Source organism: Pan paniscus, chromosome 3 (assembly GCF_029289425.2).
Source record: "Pan paniscus chromosome 3, NHGRI_mPanPan1-v2.0_pri, whole genome shotgun sequence".
Lineage (NCBI taxonomy): Eukaryota > Metazoa > Chordata > Mammalia > Primates > Hominidae > Pan > Pan paniscus.
In genome coordinates, this window is record NC_073252.2 from 5,723,329 (window position 1) to 5,738,606 (window position 15,278).

A 15,278-nucleotide genomic window follows, 5' to 3' on the forward strand; every position below is an offset into this window, starting at 1 on the left:
GGAACATGGGGGCTGAAAGTCTGGTCCCTGCCCTAACAGTCCCTCACTGGATGACCGTGCAGAAGCAGCCTGACCTCTCAGTTTCTCCCTGGCTATAAAGAGATGAGTGCAGATGGCACTTCCAACAACAGCGATCCAGACGGGGCACAACATCAATAGAGCATGAAGAGCAGAGGCACATTAATTGCCCTGAGACCCCCTCCTTCAGAGTCCCCGCTAACCTTGAGGGATGCCCAATTCATGGAAACTCATTTGCCCTCTAACTGCAGCTCCTGACCAAGGATCCTGAGAGCCGCGTGTCCAGCCTTCATGACATACAGAGCGTGCCCTACTTGGCCGACATGAACTGGGACGCGGTGTTCGAGAAGGCACTGATGCCCGGCTTTGTGCCCAATGTGAGTGGAAGTCCCACCTGATGTCATGCCACCCCTCTGCAGGGTCCCCACCTTGGTGCAAAGCAAGACTTTGGCAGCTGGCTAGTGAGCCCTCTGCTGGCCACGGCCACCTGAGCACCAAGGGCTTACGTCTTCCTGGAATTCGGGGTGAACTTGGGCCTGATTTCCAGGGTCCCAGCTGTGCAGCTTCCCTCCTTGTGGTAGGTCCTTTGGGGGTGCCAAGCCTTCTCTCTGTCACTGAATCCCACCCCCAGGTGCTCAGGTCCAGGTGTGGGGATAGCAGGCTGATCTACCCTTCTGCCTCCACAGAGCTGACTGCCGAGTAGAGGAAGACAGGCAATGACCTACCCCGACAGGGCAGTCAGCACTTGTTGCACAAGCTCGGAAGAGAGGTGGGATGGGAGGGGCGGAGGCAGGGGCTTCTTTTAGGGAGGGTCGGCAGAGACCTAGAGGTAAAGTGAGGGAACCAGGACTGCAGGGATGGGCAATGAGCCTTCCAGGCAAAGAGGTCGCCAAGATCACACTCTTGAAGGCAGCAGAAAGCCTGGGTTTCAAAGAACAATTTTATAGCATTTAAGGGAATAAACCAGAGGGAATATAACAGGAAATGGGGCCAGGAAGGAACACATGCCACACCAAAAGGGCTTCCAGAGGCCACGGTCATAGTTTTAGGTTTTGTCCCCCAGAAACTGGAGTGTTTAAGGCAGGGAAGTGAAAGCATTGGATTTACATTTTAAAGGAGGGTTCTGGCAGGAGCTGGAGGCTCCTGGGTCCTCCAGGAGAGACACTGAAAGTTTGGACCTGCCTGGAAGCCTCCTGTGGTCCCTTCCTGCTGAGCAGTTACATTTCTCCTAGAGGGAATTGCAGAGAGCACCTGAGGAATAGTGACAATTGGGACGGAAATCCTGGGTGACATTCCAGTTCAGCCACCTCTGCCGTCTGTGACCTAGGAGAGCACACCCCACCCGCTCACCTGTCCTTGCCCTGCCCCGTAGCAGTGGTGTGAGCAGGAAAAAGGACACAACATTTGCTCTTTGTTGTTGCCTGTTCCAGCCCCGTATTATGTGAATGGAGGTGGAGACTCCAGCCTGGAAGGCAAGAGATTTCTAGGCTGGTTCCTGGGGAGCCTCAGACGTCCCCGACTAGTGTTTCATGTCAGATTATTTTAAAGACTTATGTCACTCCTTTTGGTGCAAAAATAATGTCTCCCCACATCAGTTTCTCCAAGAGCGCCAGGCTTCCAGACCCTTTTCACAAACCGTGGTAGCAGCGCACACGCACTGTCTGAACACAGACCCTCCCCACAGCCTGCCCAGTGTTCACCACTGAATCCAACCGATGCCAAGCCTGGCTGACGCTAGTCTGTTCCCGTCCTCTCCCTGTGAGCAGCGTCGCATCCCCACCTGCTTAGCCAGTTCACCTGGTCCAGGGCTGGCCCTGCTCTCCCCTGAGCCCACCTTTCTCCCCACCTCCCTCGCAGGCAGGGCTCCAGACAGGCTATGGAATGGCAGGTTGCACAGGGCTTCGTCCCTGTCTTCCAGGCCTGGCCGTGTGCCATTCCAACTGCCTGGACCTCCTTCTACCTGCCCAGACCGGCCTAACCTTAGGGAATCTGCCCGGCTGGAAGGCTTCCTTGACCCCAGAGTGGACATGGTGCTGCCTCTGAGTTCAGAAAGCTCCCTGGCTCTTCAGACACCCCTTGGACTGCTGTGGGAACAGGCCATGGGGACAAAGTGTCCAGGGCAGGCTTAGCATAGAGTGGCTGTTCAGGTAGAGCTCTCCGCTGTTCTCCCAATATAATTATTTTAGGGTTTCGCTTGGCCAACTGGGAGCTCTGTGTGCCTGTGTGGGTATGTGTGGAAGTGTGTCCGTGTGTGTGCCTGTGCATCTGTGTGTGCCTGTGTGTGCATGCCAGTGCATTTGTGTGTACCCATGTGTCTGTGTGTCTGTACATCTGTATGTCTGTGTGCATGCCCGTGTGTGTGTGCCTATATGTCTATGTGTGCCTGTGTATCTGCATGTGTGTGCCTCTGTTTTTGTGTCTGTATGTTTGTGTGTCTATGTGTATGTGTCTGTGTGTGTGTACCTGCTTGTGTGTCTGTCTGTATGTCTATATGTGTCTGTGTGCCTGTGTGTGTGTGTGCCTTTATGTCTGTGTGTGCCTGTGCATCTGTGTGTGTGTGTGTGCGCGCACGCCTGTGTTTTTGTGTCTGTGTGCCTGTGTATCTGTGTGTGTGTGTGGTGTGCAAGTGTGCCTTGGGGCCAGCAGGGACAGCTGCGGGGGCAATGGCTCAATGCTGGGGGCAGGCAGTCTCCATCCCATTTCCCACCCTATTCTGCTGGCCAATGAGAAAGTGAAAAGCACAGACCTTACTGTCACCATCTGTGTCCCCCGAGCACCTACACCCACCAGCACTGTGCTGCACAGGAGCTGGACCCCTGGGAAGAAAACAGCCCCAGGGCCAGCTGCCAGGGAGCTTACAGACAACAGAGGGCAGCCCCCACTGCGGCTCGACCTTTGGGGAGGGACCACTCTTTGGGATGGGGGACTGTCCTTTGCCTGTACAGTGTTTAGCAGCACCCCGGGACTGTACTCATGAGATGCCAGTAGCATCCCCTCTGTTGTGCAAACAAAAATGTCTCCAGACATTGCCAAGCATCCCCTGAGGATAAAGTTGTTCCCAGTTGACAACCACAAGGGTAGGGTTTTGTGGAGCCATAAGCCAATAAACCTACAAAGACAGAAAATAAACCACAGGGCAGAGTCCTCGGAAGGAGACCAGCAGGCTCTCCTGAGCCGGGAGTAAAGGTTTGGGTCTCTTCTGCCATCTCTGTGACCTCAGGCGGCTGCACCCCAATTCTTCACAGATCAGATGAGAAACCAGGACTTTCACAGAGCCTGGGGAGTAGTGCCCAGAGGCTTCCAAAGCCTCGGCTCTGCGCGCATGACCCTGGCTGAGTTCCTTCTGAACGCGCGTTTTGGACAGTCCAGAGAAATACGCCCACCTTCTTCACGGGCTCTGATCTGCCAGACTCAGGGCGAGATTGACGAAGGCTAGGAATCTCGATGCAGTCCTGCACATCAGGCACAAATTGCCTAATTAACACTTCCTCGCGTGGTGTCTGAGCCTGCCCCGAGGCTGTGTGCTGGGATGCCCTGGGGGGCACCTGGGGTCAGCCTGTGGCTTTGCCATATTGTGTGCCTGAGCCTGTTGGCAGGTGCTTGCCTTTGCAGCACCCTGGCCTGCTGCTCCTCCTCAGCCCCTCTCCTGCACACACCCACACACTGATGCACACTCACACACTCACAGTCACACACAGACACACACGCACACTCATTCCCCCCCCACACATGCACACTTGCCCCCACACACAGTCTCACACACATACCTACTTACCCTACACAAACACATGCATTCACATATATACTCACCCACACACACCTTCACACACATGCACATTCCCATACAAACACACACACAAGCAAGCCCCCCACCACACACTCACCTACAGAGCCGTGAGCCTCAACCCCACCCACAGGCCCGTAGCCCACCTCTGGCTGTGCTGTCTCCTAGCTGGAACCTTGCACAGGCCACTTCCTCTTCTGGTGATCCCTTCCTCTCCTTGTCCACAAGGCAGTCTCCTACCCCTCCTTCAAGACAGCATAAAGCAAGGACTGGCCCAATTGCCAGTCTCAGCAGAAGCCTTCTGTATTAGGCCATTCTTGCATTGCTATAAAGCAATAACTGAGGTTGGGTAATTTATAAAGAAGAGAGGCTTAACTGGCTTACAGTCGTGCGGGCTGTACAGGAAACATGGCACCTGCATCAGCTTTGCTTCTGGGGAGGCATCAGGGAGCTTCCAGTCAGGGCGGAAGGTGAAGCAAGAGCAGGTGTGTCACGTGGCAGGAGCAGGAACAGCAGTGGGGGTGGGGGGTGCCACACGCTCTTAAACTACCAGATGTCTCACCAGAGCTCACTCACTATTGTGAGGACAGCACCTAGCCATGAGGGATCCGTCCCCATGAACCAAACACCTCCCATCAGGCCCCACCTCCCAAACTGGGAATTACATCTCAACATGAGATTTGCAGGGGACAGGCAAGTTATGTCACCTTCTGAATGAAAGACAAGCCCAAGCTTGGCCTCCTCTGGGACATTCCCAGCCAGCGCCACCACCTCCCTGCACAGAGCAGGCCTCAGCCTCTCCTGCAACCCTCTCCATGAGTGCCTAGGGATACATCAGTGGTGAGAACACTCTGTCACAGTGCGCCTGCCATCCTGCTGGGAACTTCGGAGGGTGAGGGCCCCGAAGTGTTGGCTGACCTCTGCCTGAGCCAGACCCCAGAACAATGGGTGACAATAGAAGGCACTAGAAGGTCTAAGTGTGTGCTTGTCATGTGAGTGAATGAATGATGATGGCCAACAGGACTGAGCATGTTCTGTGTACCTGGCATTGTGCTGATAACTTTGTGTGCCTTACCTCGTGTCAGCTTCACACCAGTCCTGGGAAGTGGATCCTGTTAATGGCATTCTCAGCAAGGTTAGGCAGCTTGCCCAAGATTTCTCAGTGAGAAATTGACAGAGTTTGAATTCAGATGGTCTAGATCCAGAGCCTGCATTTTTATGAATGAATGAATGAGTGGCAGGCAAAACAAGGCAGAGCCTGCATATTTATGAACGAATGAATGAGTGGCAGGTAAAACAGGTCTGGAGAGACCTGGGCCTGAGATTCAACTTGCTCCTTAGGAGAGGGCAACTTCTGGAGGACAGATGTGTGAAATCAGGGAAGGGGATCATAGTTGAGTTCCAGGAGTTGGTGATGATGGACAAAGCCCAGTGCCAGGCAGGGGAAGGGAGAGGCCATTGGCACCGTGAACCTAAGGAGCGTCCATAGCAGGTCACAACAGAAAGGATGAGGCCCAGCCTCTAGGACTGAGAAAGCAAGGGGCAAAGGACATAGGACTCCACTCCATTAGCCCACGAATGACACAGTGACAACTCGGTAACATTTATTGGGCAACTACTGTGTGGCAGGGGCTGGGCTAGGAGCTTTTCTTGCATTTTCTCATGTCAGCCTCACAAACTTGCCCTAGTGCCCTCATCTTACAATATGGAAACTGAGGCCCATAGAGGTTTAGGGAGTTCCCAGGAGTTAGGGAAGCCAGGACTTTCCCCAGTTCTGTCTGCAAAGTCCCTGTCTTCCTCCTGCCCCCAGATCATGGCAAAGGCACTGGCTGGCATCAAGCAGATTAGGCAGCATGGCCAAGGCAAGTTCAACTTTAGGTAGCAAGACCCTTTCTTGTAAATTGGGTTCAAGGCCAGGAATCCTAGGGAGGTGAGGGGACAGCAGAGAAGCAGAGGGAATGGCCAGTTGTGGAACGGCCACCATGGTCAGGCATCCACTGTTCTGGAAGCTTGGCAAACTCTTATCATTTGATCCCTCAACAAACTCTGAGCCTGCCATATTTCACAATGATGAGGAAACTGAGGCAGAGAGAGGTTACGAATCTCCCTCAGCATCACGCAGGTAAAAGGAGAGGACATGGCCCAGTGGCAAGGCTAGCTGACCTCAAGGCAAGGCTGTGCCTCGCCTCTCTCCTTCTTGGCCAAGTCACAGCAGGCCCAGGTCCTAACAGGCCCAGGGACCACCACTGTAGGGAGGACTTGCCTCATGCCTGGCCCTACTGGAAGTACTTTATAGACATCATATTATTAATTCCCTATATGGGAATTATTGTTACCCAAACTTTACAGATAATGAACTGAGTCCTAAGGAAGTCGTGAAACTTACAAGATCAGGAAGTAGCAGAACTGGGATTTTTCCCCTATGCTGCTCCAAAGCTGCTGTTATAGCCACCGGGCTGCATTGCCTTTGGGGACCGGCACCTGGGGCCATCATCTGGGCTACAGCTGAGGAATGAAAGTGGCTACCAGGAGTCTGGGTCCAAGGCCCGGAAGTCAGGGAGACCTAAATTCCTCCTGACCACAGCGGGAGGAGCCCCTGGCCAGGAGCAGGGCCAGGCCGGAGGGTCAGCTGACTCTAGCTGCCCGGGGGCGGGAGGCGGGGGTACGGAGCAGGGAACCAGGGCAGGAAGTTGGGCAGATTTTGAGCTGAAATTGTATTCTAAGTTATTTAGAATGATTTTTATAAAAAAGATAGTAATGACAGGACAATGTGCATAGGATAAAATAATAAGTGAAAAAATCAGATTTGAAAACTGAACTCAACCTAGTATGAAAAACAGGCATAGAAAGGGGCCTAAGGAAATACCTGGATGTTAACAGGAGTGCGGTTGCCCCAGGGGGACTATGTGTGTAAATATATGATGTGTACAGTGAGAACGTGTTGCTTTTTATCATCAGAATACAGAAAGGTAACCCGTGTATCCAACAAGAGTAAGTTCATCATTACTTGTTGAATGAATGAATGGTTGAATTAATGAAAAGAAAATTCAGTGATGGGTGGAACGCAGACAGACCATGTTTTCTTTTCTACTCCCCTTTAGAAAGGGAGGTTGAATTGCGATCCCACATTTGAGCTTGAAGAGATGATTCTAGAATCCAAGCCACTTCACAAAAAGAAGAAGCGGTTGGCAAAGAACAGATCCAGGGATGGCACGAAGGACAGCTGCCCGCTGGTGAGTGCTTCGTGGGAGCCGTTCCGGGAGAGAAACCCTGTGCTCATAGGGAAATGACTGATCCAGGCCACTGTTTAGCAAAAAGGGGACATTTCAATCCTCCCTTCCAATTTCCTTATTTTGCAGTAAATAAAATGCTACTATCAAACAAGTAGGGGGAAAGAGTGAAGTAAGGCATTCACACTCCTGGCATTCCTTGAGCGCTATTCCTACAGCAGGGAGCTTGTGTAGCTCTAAGGCAGGGGGAGGGACCCAGCGGTCCCTCTGCGCCCTTGAGAAAGATTTTGTACCGCAGAGGCCCCCAGGGCTGCACGATGACTTTTGTGGGTCCTGGGCACTTTGCCTCTGTGGGCCCCTGTATTCGTTTCCTGGGGCTGCCACAAGCTGGGTGGCTTAAAACAACCCACATTTATTCTCTCACGGTTCTGGAGGCCAGAAATCCAAACTCAAGGTCTCCGCAGAGCCCAGCTCTCTCCAAAGGCTATAGGGGAAGGGCCGTCCTTGGCTCCCCAGGCTTCGAGTGGCGGCCGGCCCTCTTGTCCTTTGCTGGCTCGCAGCTGCATGGCTCCAGTCTCTCCCTCCGTCGCTGCATGGCCTAATTCTCTGTGTCTTTGTGTGTCTTCATATGGCCTTCATATAAGGACCCCAGTCATTGGGCTTAGGGCCTACCTAATTCACTGTGACTTCATCTTAACTGGATTACATCTGTAAAGGTTCTATTTCCAGATAACGTCGTGTTTATAAGTACTGGGGGGTTGGGACTGAAGATAGCTTTCAGAGGACACAATTCAACACACAACACCTCCCTCCCCTATAAAAGTCTATTGAAAGTTGAGCCCCTGGCATGATGGTTGTGAATTTCTGGTTTTCCATGCCTCTCACGTGGGTCTTAAGTGGTCAGGAAAATAAGCTCATGAATTTCAGCCCATATTCCATTCTAACATGGCTTTTAAGTTGGATTTAATGGCTTAACGTGGAGAAAAGCATCTTTGTCCACCAGGCTACCTTTGGACACAGCCACCCATGCAGTCAGGGTCAGCCCCAGACACTTAGCTTGCCTTGTCCCGGTCCCAAGCATCTGAGGTTTCCGTCTAGATCAATCTGCTGTCCTCTGATGCTCCATTACCGTGTGTCCCTGGACCATGCTTTGTCATTTAGTCACCTCTCTGTGCTCTTTGACAGAATGGACACCTGCAGCAGTGTTTGGAGACTGTCCGGAAGGAATTCATCATATTCAACAGAGAGAAGTAAGTCCTTCACACTGTACCCCTTGGGGAAAGCCTGTCCTAAGTGACCCAAGGTCTTCCTGGCAGAATCACAGTCCCTGCCCCCCAAACCAGCTTTGACAATGAAAGGGAAGGTATCACTGAGGTGAGACACAGGGCTCTGGTGGGGATGAAACTCCTGGATTTTGAATAGACAGGGCTCCGATCCTGCCTCTGCTGTGTGGCCTGAGCCAGTCTCTGGGAGTTCCCATGAGAATGGGGAGGCTGCAGCAGCCCTGAGCGGGCACACAGGAACACAGGCGGAGAGGCAGGCTCACTGTGATGAAAAGTAAGAGCGCTGGGGTCAAGTTGCCTGGGGCCAAGTCCTGGCTCTGCCACTGCAGAGTGACCTTGCCCTGCCTGAGCCTCCTGGTCAGCATCAGCCCAGTGGAGAGGCCTCCTTAACACGCGGGGCTGTGAGAATTAAATGAGGCTGTTGGCCCGCAGCAGCTGGTATGGAAGGGGTTCTCAACACAGCAAGGTAATGACGATTGTTACTAATATTTACTTGGGTAAGGTCGGTGGGGGATGCTGGAACCTCAGCAGCCTGGGATGGGAAAAGAGACAGGGAATCTGGGAGGGGCTAGGTGGGGTGTGCCCTGGCCATGGGACTGCCCTCTAAGGGGCTGGTCAACAAAGCAGGCAGACACCTCAGGCTCGGTTCCAGGCAATGATAATATCCAGGGGAGGCCGGGCGCGGTGGCTCACGCCTGTAATTCTAGCATTTTGGGAGGCTGAGGTGGGCAGATCACGAGGTCAGGATATCGAGACCACGGTGAAACCCCGTCTCTTCTAAAAATACAAAAAGTTAGCTGTGCGCAGTGGCGGGCGCCTGTAGTCCCAGCTACTCGGGAGGCTGAGGCAGGAGAATGGCGTGAACCCGGGAGGCAGAGCTTGCAGTGAGCCGAGATCGCGCCACTGCAGTCCAGCCTGGGCGACAGAGCAAGACTCCGTCTCAAAAAAAAAAAAAAAAAATTATCTAGGGGATTTGTGGCTGTGGCTGACTTGTCAGAGCTGGGGCTCCAGCAGAGGCAGCCGATGAGCCCCATTTGACCCACACTAAGCCAGGCTTTGGGTTGGTAGAGGCAAATCAGAGATGCTTCCTGCCCTCCAGGAGATTCAAATATTGATTGATTCAAAAAATCATTGATTACAGGCCCTTACGCAATCCCCAGTATTCAACCATTTTGGCTTTCAGCAGATGCTAACAGCGCAGGAAACACGTGCTAAGGCCAAGGGCCACCCAGGGCAGTGCATGTCACAGCAGACACCTGGCTCAGCCTGGGTGGTTGGGGAAGTTCTCTAGGTGGCGTGCTGGGCCAAGTCCTAAGGGACATGTAGGGGAAAACGCGGCATTCCAGGAGTAGGAACAGTGCACAGAGAAGGAAGACAGCATGGCTGCCGCAGGGCCCTGCAGCTGGTTAGGAGGCTTGGATTACCAGAGCCTAGAGAGTGAGGAGAGGTGAGGGATGGGGCAGGGATGGGTGTTTGGGTTCCAGCCATGGGCCAGTGGGCAAGACAGGGCTCCAGTCCCAGTCGACGCTGGGGAGGCAAAGGAGGCAGCAGCCTTTCACTGACCCTGAGTGGCTATAGCTCTGAGGGCCAATGGGTGCCCAGATCAGCACAGACACACATACCAGGCTTGGGCAGCAAGCCTCACCTGCTAGAGGGTTGGGGTCTCCCTCTAGGAGACCACATGTTGGGGTCTCCCAGCTCTGGCCAACAACACAGGAAGGGCCTCTCCAGCCACAGCCCATCAGACTTGGGGAAGACGGGGGCTGACGTCGTGAGTGGTTTCGGAGCTTATCCCAATTTTCCTGTGGTCCTGCCTGCTCTGAGGCTCATGGCCCTTCCCCCAGACTTAGAAACCCAGACCCAGGAACTTCTGCTCAAAGAGCATCAGTGATCTTGGGCTCAGGCAGCCTTCATTCTCTGTGTGGGGGCCGTGGAGTCCAATGAGAGCAACTGCTGGCAAACGTGAGCCTGCAAAAAGCTAAGCTGTGTGGGACCCAAGCAGACAGCAATCTCATTTCACCTTTTGCTGTGTGCCACAACCTGCTTCAGTTTGGATTCTTCCTTTTAAAAGGAAATGAGAATGAGACATCCTTCCCCGTGTCATTTAGGAGTTGTGTCTGCTGCTTTTAGCAGAAACCCCACTATATAGGAGCTTCAGCCGAGTAGATGTTTTCTTCCTCACGTGGAAATGGGAATTGATGAGGGAAATGCAGTTGGCCTGTGGACGCCCCTGAGATTTGCAGTCAGCCTATGGACACCATTGAGATTTGGCATCGGGAATTGGAAGTGAGGCTGGCATAGTTTACAGGAGTCGGCAAAATAAAGAAAGAGGGCAGACGTCATGTGTTCCTGACAATGGGGAGCCACAGAGAGCATGGCTATGGGGGAAGCTGTTGGCTGAGGTCTGAGCTGTGGTTCTTCTTCTTCATCCTGTCTCTGCTTACCTAAGTGCTTCCTCTGCGGCCCTGATGGCTGATAGGCTTCCTGTCACAGCGGGCGTGCAGGCTTACTGCCATATAAAGGTGTCCAGGAGAGGGTTTTGCTGTGTCCCCCAAGATGCATCAGCCGACCCCATCCCCACCTCATCTTGTGGGAAGAGAGCCATGCTCCATCTACCCACAGTCCTCCCTGCTGCAGTTTCTCAGCAGTAAAAAAATGCCTATGAGAAGTTGATTCATGACACATGATTGCCTCAAAACAAGCATTTTTCCTTTAAACCAAGAAAAAAGTGAGACCTGTTTATCCTTCACTTCTGTCTGGAATCCCATGTTAGAGGCACTGCTGGCACTTGAGTAGCTGGAAAATTAAATCGAGCACCTTCTGCCCCACTTGAGCAGTGTGGTGAGTCGAGGGCTGGTCAGGGGGAGCCAAGCATCAAGCCAGGCTTGTCGTCATGCTCCGCCTGGACCACGTCCCCAGTCCCCAGCAGTTCTGTCTCCTTTCAATCTCTGCAGACCTGGCCATCAGCCTGACACCAGTTGCTCCTGCAGAATATGCAGGGGGATGCAGGATCCCTGCACAGTGGGGGCTGCAAAGATAAATCACACATCACACAGGAGGGCCACAGTCCCAGGGGGGCAATCAGAATTGTCTGAGGGCCTGTTAGCATCTAGAGATACTGCAGCTGCTGCAGGTTGCATGGTGTCCCTCAAAAAGATACGTCGAAGCCCTAAGCCCCCCTACTTCAGAATGTGACCTTATTTGGAAATAGGGTGGGTGCAGATGTAATGAGTTCTGATGAGGTCAGACTGGAGTAGGGTGGGCGCCTAATCCAACATGACTGGTGTCTGTCCTGACAAGAGAAGAGGTGCAGGCATGGGGAGAAGGCCACAGGAAGATTGTAGTGATGCAGGTACAAGCCAACGAGCACCCAGCATTGGCGGCCATCCAGCGCTGGGAGGAAGGACTGGAGCGGATTCTCCCTCAGAGCCCTCAGAAGGAGCCAACCCTGCCCACACCTTGATTTCAGACTCTAGCCTCTAGAGCTATGGGGAATACATTTCTGTTGTTTAAAGCCACCCAGTTGGTGGTAACTTAGTTATGGCCACCCAGAGAAACTAATACAGCCAATACAGCTCCCTAATCCATTCCTTCCCAACCAGAAGCTGAGAGAGTAAGCATGGGGACCAGCATTTTAATATGTCCCACAAGCCATTCTGATGCTTAACAGTTTGGAATCTTCCGCAGGAGACAAGGGTGTCTAAGTGCTGCATCCTCTAGTGGGTTCTGAGTTAAGTCATAAGGACCCGTCTAAAGCTGCAAACCTTCCCAGCTCTGGCTCCCTTGCCCTTAGGGGTTCATCTGCAACTCCTACATTCAATGTGTCTTGAACATAGATTCCTGCTATAGATGGTTTTAGCAAAAGCCTACTGGCTGCGGGATGCTCCTGGGGGCCTTAACTTCCCTGCACAGCTGACTTCCTCTTGCATAGGCCACGTATGCTTCCTCAGCTAGAGAAAGCTCTTGGGGAGAGAGACGGTTCCTGCAACTCCCACTGTGGTAAAGCACCCATCATCTGCACGAAGCAGCAAGTGGGAGCTGAGAGGACATGGGCAGGGCATCCACTGTGTCAGCCCTGCAGGACAAATGCATTCAGTCATTTGACAGCTAAATCATAATCCTGGACTGGGCCTCACACAGAAGTGAGTCTTCAGGACTCGTGTCCTCAGGATGCCCATAGCCTGCAGGGGGGAGGATTACCAAACAGTGCGGTGTGTGCCGTGAAGCAGACACACAGGGGCCACTGTGGGGACAGGAGGAGGTGCCCTGGGGCTAACCTCTCTGGACCTTTGTTTCTAAACAGAGAACAAAATTAAAATTAGCGCTGCCTACTTTTTTGGAAATGCAGCTTATTATTGGCTAATGGTCTCAGCTGGCAAAAGGCCACTGAGCCAGGTGGAGCATCTGCTTCCAGGGCTGGTCAGGGCTTTGAAGGCCTTGGCAGCTGAGACTTCCATTGGGTTGAGAAATGCACCGGGGGGCCCATCCTCCTATTCTTGGCCAAAGATCTGAGCAGGGCTGATTTTTCCAAGAGGTCTTTTCAATAGCATTTGACAACATTTTGCAGAATAAGAAGCTCCTGGTGAGGAAGGAATTTAAGGGGCATTTTCTATCTTTGCTATCTCTTGAAGAAACAAAAACATTTAAAATCATATAAAAGCTACCCCTGGAGTCCTTGAAAATATCACATTTTAAAAATCTAATATTGCATTTGTTACACCAAATAATACTATGAACACTAATAACAATCATCATTTGTATGTGACTTTATGGTTTTAGATCATGTTCCTTTAATCTAGGGTTTCTCAACCTTGGCACTGACTGTTGACATCAATTCTTGGTTGTGAGGGCCATCCTGTGCATTGCAGGATGCTTAAATAATCTCTGCCCTCTACCTACTAGATACCAGTAACACCTTCAGACAGTGACAATCAAAAATGTCTCCAGATATTGCCAAACGTTCCCTGGCAGGCAAAATCACCCCCAGTTGAGAGCCAGTGCTTTAGTCCTTACTTATCACATTTCCCTAAAAGAAATATCATTGGTATTCTCAAGGTCTTGCAATATGAAGAACTTGAACTCTGATCTCCCGTCTCCTAGTTCCCAGGCTCTTTCTGCTAGCTGTGCTTTCATCCAGTTGTTTGGCAGATGTTTATTGAGCATCTCCCTGGGGTCAGGTACAGGGATACTGCTGGGAGCAAGGCCCCTGCTCTCAATGGAGCTCACACCCTGGTGGCACGAGCTTTCAGACGTGCAGGAAGGATTGCTTTGCACACGTGGGTGGCCTTGAGGGTTCTCTCCAATGCACCCAGTGGGCAGTGGCAGGCGTGGCATAGATGGTCATGAGAGCTCCCTTTTATTGGGTGTTCACTCTGTGCCATTTAGTCTGTACATCCATCCTCTGAGCTGGTTATGCTTATTCCCCCCCATTTCACAGGTTAGGAAGTACAGGCCCAGAGTGGATTAAGGGCACACAGCCAAGAGGTGGCAGAGCCGGGGTTCCATAGAGACAGTGTGGCTCCAGAGCCCCAGGCTGAATCAAAATAGCCCCTGGCCATGTACATTAAATGTTGGGCAAGGAATTGTCACTCTCCCTGTAGACACCGTCTGTTGGCGAACCCAGACGTTTCAGGTGCAAGATTATACAAATTAACATGACCACAATGCATCCTCCTTACCCCTCCTCAGACCACACAATGGCAGCAAACCCCAGCCCATTTGCTGTGGGTGGAGGGTGCCCTGACTAAGTCCGCAGCAGGGTAAACAGTCAAAAGATATTTAAAGACCGGACACGGTGGTTCACGCCTGTAATCCCAGCACTTTGGGAGGCCGAGGCAGGTGGATCACCTGAGGTCAGGAGTTTGAGACCAGACTGGCCAACATGGTGAAGCCCCATCTCTAGTAAAATACAAAAATTAGCCTGGTGTGGTGGTGCATACCTGTAATCCCAGCTACTTGGGAGGCTAAGTCAGGAGAATCACTTGAACCCAGGAGGCAGAAGTTGCAGTGAGCCAAGACCGCGCCACTGCACTCCAGCCTGGGAGACAGAGCAAGATTCTGTCTCAAAAAAAAAAAAAAAAAAGAAAAGAAAAAAAATTAATGTTGGCTGACTTCATCTGCTTAGGTGGCCTCCCTGGAGAACTCTGGCCTTGGAGGATCCCAGCAATATGATAGGGACCCTCCAGCATGGCCTGGAGCCCTCGTGAGCCAGCGCCAATGAGGCACAAGGGGTGCAATCCATCACAGACTTCAGAATCTGATGGGCCTGGGTCAAGCCTTGGTCTTGCTGCTCGTGGTGCTGTGACCCCAGTGAAGCTCCAGCCTCTCTGAGCCTCGGACTTCTCATCTGTGCCATCAAGGGGCTGAACAGATATCAATGATTCTTTGACTTTACCAAGGTCTGTGCCATCTGCAAAGTGCTTTGACATTTCTCGTATCTCTTCAGCAACCCCACTAGTAAGAAAAGGAAAGGTTAGTCCTTGTATTCATCTGCAAAATGGAGAAAACCCTTTGCACTTAGTCCCTTCCCCTCAAACCTCACGGCTGGGAAGTAGCAAACTTCAAAACTCTACGCCTCCCAAAGTGAAGGCCAGCACATGTAGGTTCTGTCCAGTCTTTGAATTAAACATTGTGGTTCAAACTTAATAGAAAAGGCAGTTAACAGTGAAGACCACCTTCTGTGTGCTGGCCATGGGGGAGCTACCTGCACCCATTTTCTCATTCCATTCTCCTTGAGATTCTATCCGTAGGTATTTTTATTCCCGTTTCACAGTCAGCTAAACTGATTAAAACGTAATTCTGACTTGAATGGTGTCTCTGAAACTCAGAAGTCTAGAGGGTTTACTGCCCAATGAGGTGGAGGGGAGGGAAGAGCTCAGGCGATTGAGCAAGGCAGGGCCGAGCTTTCTGGGAACCCTGATACAGCAGAGCAAATGCCTTTCGAATGACTGGGGAGAATCAGCT

General features: G+C 52.1%; 1 protein-coding gene across 2 annotated transcripts in view; it reads left to right on the top strand.

The window, feature by feature from the left end:
- The window catches only part of LOC100987783 (serine/threonine-protein kinase 32B), a 447,537-nt gene that overhangs the window by 406,304 nt on the left and 25,955 nt on the right, over positions 1-15,278 (top strand). For both annotated transcript variants that reach the window (XM_034951905.4, XM_063603685.1), the window contains 3 exons: positions 270-395; positions 6,904-7,035; positions 8,218-8,282. In XM_034951905.4, the coding sequence (XP_034807796.1) occupies positions 270-395; positions 6,904-7,035; positions 8,218-8,282 (323 nt within the window). The remainder of the gene's footprint in view (positions 1-269; positions 396-6,903; positions 7,036-8,217; positions 8,283-15,278) is intronic.